The 2623-nt window shown below is 40.9% G+C and overlaps 1 protein-coding gene across 1 annotated transcript in view; it reads left to right on the forward strand.

Moving 5' to 3' along the window:
- Window positions 1-2363, forward strand: part of LOC105302910 (vacuolar protein sorting-associated protein 13B) — a gene marked incomplete at its 5' end in the record, with an annotated part of 342584 nt that extends 340221 nt beyond the window's left edge. Inside the window, one exon of the mRNA XM_023521022.1 lies at window positions 2091-2363. Within this exon, the coding sequence (XP_023376790.1) occupies window positions 2091-2339 (249 nt within the window). The remainder of the gene's footprint in view (window positions 1-2090) is intronic.
- Between the last annotated feature and the right edge of the window lie 260 nt (window positions 2364-2623).

Genomic DNA, 2623 nt, shown 5'->3' on the forward strand with positions numbered 1-2623 from the left:
GCTGCTTTTCCATCGGTGGTCAGGGATGACAGAGGGTTGGGATTAAGGGATGGCAAAAACAGACGTGGAAAAAGACTGAGCAGGAACTGCAGGGCTGTGATCAGAGATACTGAGCTCAGATGGCAGCGCCTGGCACTGGACAGAAAAGGTAGATGTCCAGTGTGCTTCAGCCTCCAAATTCTACTTAGTATCTATTCCACTTTACCTCTCCCCTCAATTCCTCATAAGAAACAATTGCCCCCTTAGTCCTGTGTCCAAACCCCAAATTTTTCCAGTCACCCCAAAGGGTACTCAAGCTGCAGAACAAACTAGTCACTTTTCTCCTGAGACAGTAAACCCTTCCTTCAGAGTGCTGTAATCCAGTGTAGAGTCTGTACGTGCGTGTGTGTGGTCGGGGGGTCACTCAGTGGTGCTGTTTGACACAGTGAATTTTCTGTGGTTGGCACCCATGTCAGTGCATACCAACCTAATCCACAGACATAAAGCTGGGTTAAGAAGCCTACCTGCTGTCTTCCAGGGAAAACTAAGAACAGTATTTTAAGATCTTTATATAAAATGGCTTTTCTGGTTTTTGCTTTAGATACTAGGAAACACAGCTCCTTTGAATTTTGAAAGGAATTAACTTGTAGATGACATCATTCAGTTTATTCAAATATGGGAGGATTCAGATTTTTTAAAATCAGCATTTGCTTTTCTTGGTTAAATGCAGCCATTTTTAGGGTAATAATTGCTTAATGTGCCTGGCACATTACTGAAATCCCTTATGAGAAGCTCAAAATGAATCAGGTCAGTTTACTCCTTGGCCAGGTTCCTTCCACAACACGGTTTTCCTGTGCTGCCGTTCAGGAGGAGCAATTAGGACTGTGCATGCAAAGCTTTCCAGATGGATTCTGACCCCATCAAATGATATCATCGGGGCTCTGGCTTTTGCCTGGTGCTGCGCAGCTTTCATGTGTCAGTGAATCTTTGGGGGCCTTTATTTTTCTTCCTAAGACTAAAAATGAGACGCAAACTCTAACAGATACCCTGCTTACTATTCTGCCGGCCTCTTTACCACCCCACTGGCTTTCTGCAACTTTTAAGACACCTTTGGCCATTGTTTATGTGCCCTGCACAGGAAACATACAGAAATTCTTTATGTTACTACTTTGAGAACTAAAAAGCCCTCTTTAAAAGTTTTTAATTCTTCCAGAGTGGGCTTGCCAACATTTAGTAAAAACCACTGTAAGGTCAGTGGCTACCTGATTCCCACAGACCCGAGGCTTACACTGGAAACTTACCAGTCCCCTTATGTACACACTAGTTCGCTACAGATTCAGGGTGGGAGTAATTTATAGCTCCGACTGCCTTTGATGGGTGCTTTCTCAGAAAACCTCACTTACGAACTTACGTAGTATATTTCAGTTGTTTGAGTTCCACTGAAGATGAGCCAGACTTTTATGAACCATAAATGTACTTTGCATCCTCCTTTTTTCCATAAAAATTTCCCCTTCCTCTGCCCAGTTTTATTTTATCTGGCTTTAAATCCTAGTATTTATAAAAACAGAAAATGTTACAGTTCAAAAGGTATTTTTTTACTGCTCTGTCCAAAGCCACTGGTTTGAAAAACGTGCCCTTCACTTTTTCTGTTAGACTGAAAAGGTTGTCTGAAAAGGGTTGAGGACGCAGGCGAACGGCTTTTATTTCAGAGCTTAGTTTAACTGTGATTAGATTTAAGCAGAAACCCCCTGTGAAAGGGGTTTAGCAGGATTCATTCTTTGTTCCTGGGCTGGTTAATAAAGAGCAGTGACAAGTGTTTTAATAGTTAACGAGTAAAATGTTACCAAATCAACTTTAAACATGGGAGTTTTACATACCACCAAATGCTTATTCAAAGGAGGTTGTCCTTATGTTCTTGTGTAGCTTTTTGTTATACTGCTGAAATTAGAGTTATTGCAAGAAGAAAAGGGAAACGGTTTTGGATTAAATGGCTTTATTAGGTAACCTAAAAATATATCAAATGTATCAAGGCAGAAGAAAAGGAGTAGTTTTGTTGTGGTAGTCTCCTTATGAGTTTAACAACTAAAGCATCTTTTATTTTTGGATCCCAGGTGGACGGAGTCCGAGAGAGACTATCAGAGCAACAGTACAGCAGACTTGTGGACTATGTCACAAAGACATCTTGTCACCTGTCCCCCAGCTGCTCTTCCATGCAGACACCATGCCCTGTGGTAGCTGTGGAACCTCTCCCCTCCACTGTGAAAACATACCATTATACGGTTGATCCGCATTTTGCTCAAGTCTTCATTAGTAAATTTACCATGGTGAAAAATAAAGCCCTGAGGAAAGGGTTCCCCTGAGGCCCCTCCTCTGGTGTCCATTCCTGCTTGTGCAATTTATTTTTGAAAAAGAAACCTAACTAGCTCTAACATCTGATATTGGCTCCAAGATCAACACTTTTCCGTAGTTAATAGGTAATTTTCTAGCCTCTTCTAAAATTCAGATTCTTCCTTCTAAAACTTGACACTAATGGATAAAAAATTCTTCCTTTCCCATTTGGAGACAATGATTAACAGAATCCTGTATGTTGTACTCTTACCATAGAAAATGCATTCCTTTTTGCTTTTATTTGCTAAAATTTTGA

The sequence above is a fragment of the Pteropus vampyrus genome, unplaced genomic scaffold (assembly GCF_000151845.1).
Source record: "Pteropus vampyrus isolate Shadow unplaced genomic scaffold, Pvam_2.0 Scaffold287, whole genome shotgun sequence".
In the NCBI taxonomy this organism is placed as follows: Eukaryota; Metazoa; Chordata; class Mammalia; order Chiroptera; family Pteropodidae; genus Pteropus; species Pteropus vampyrus.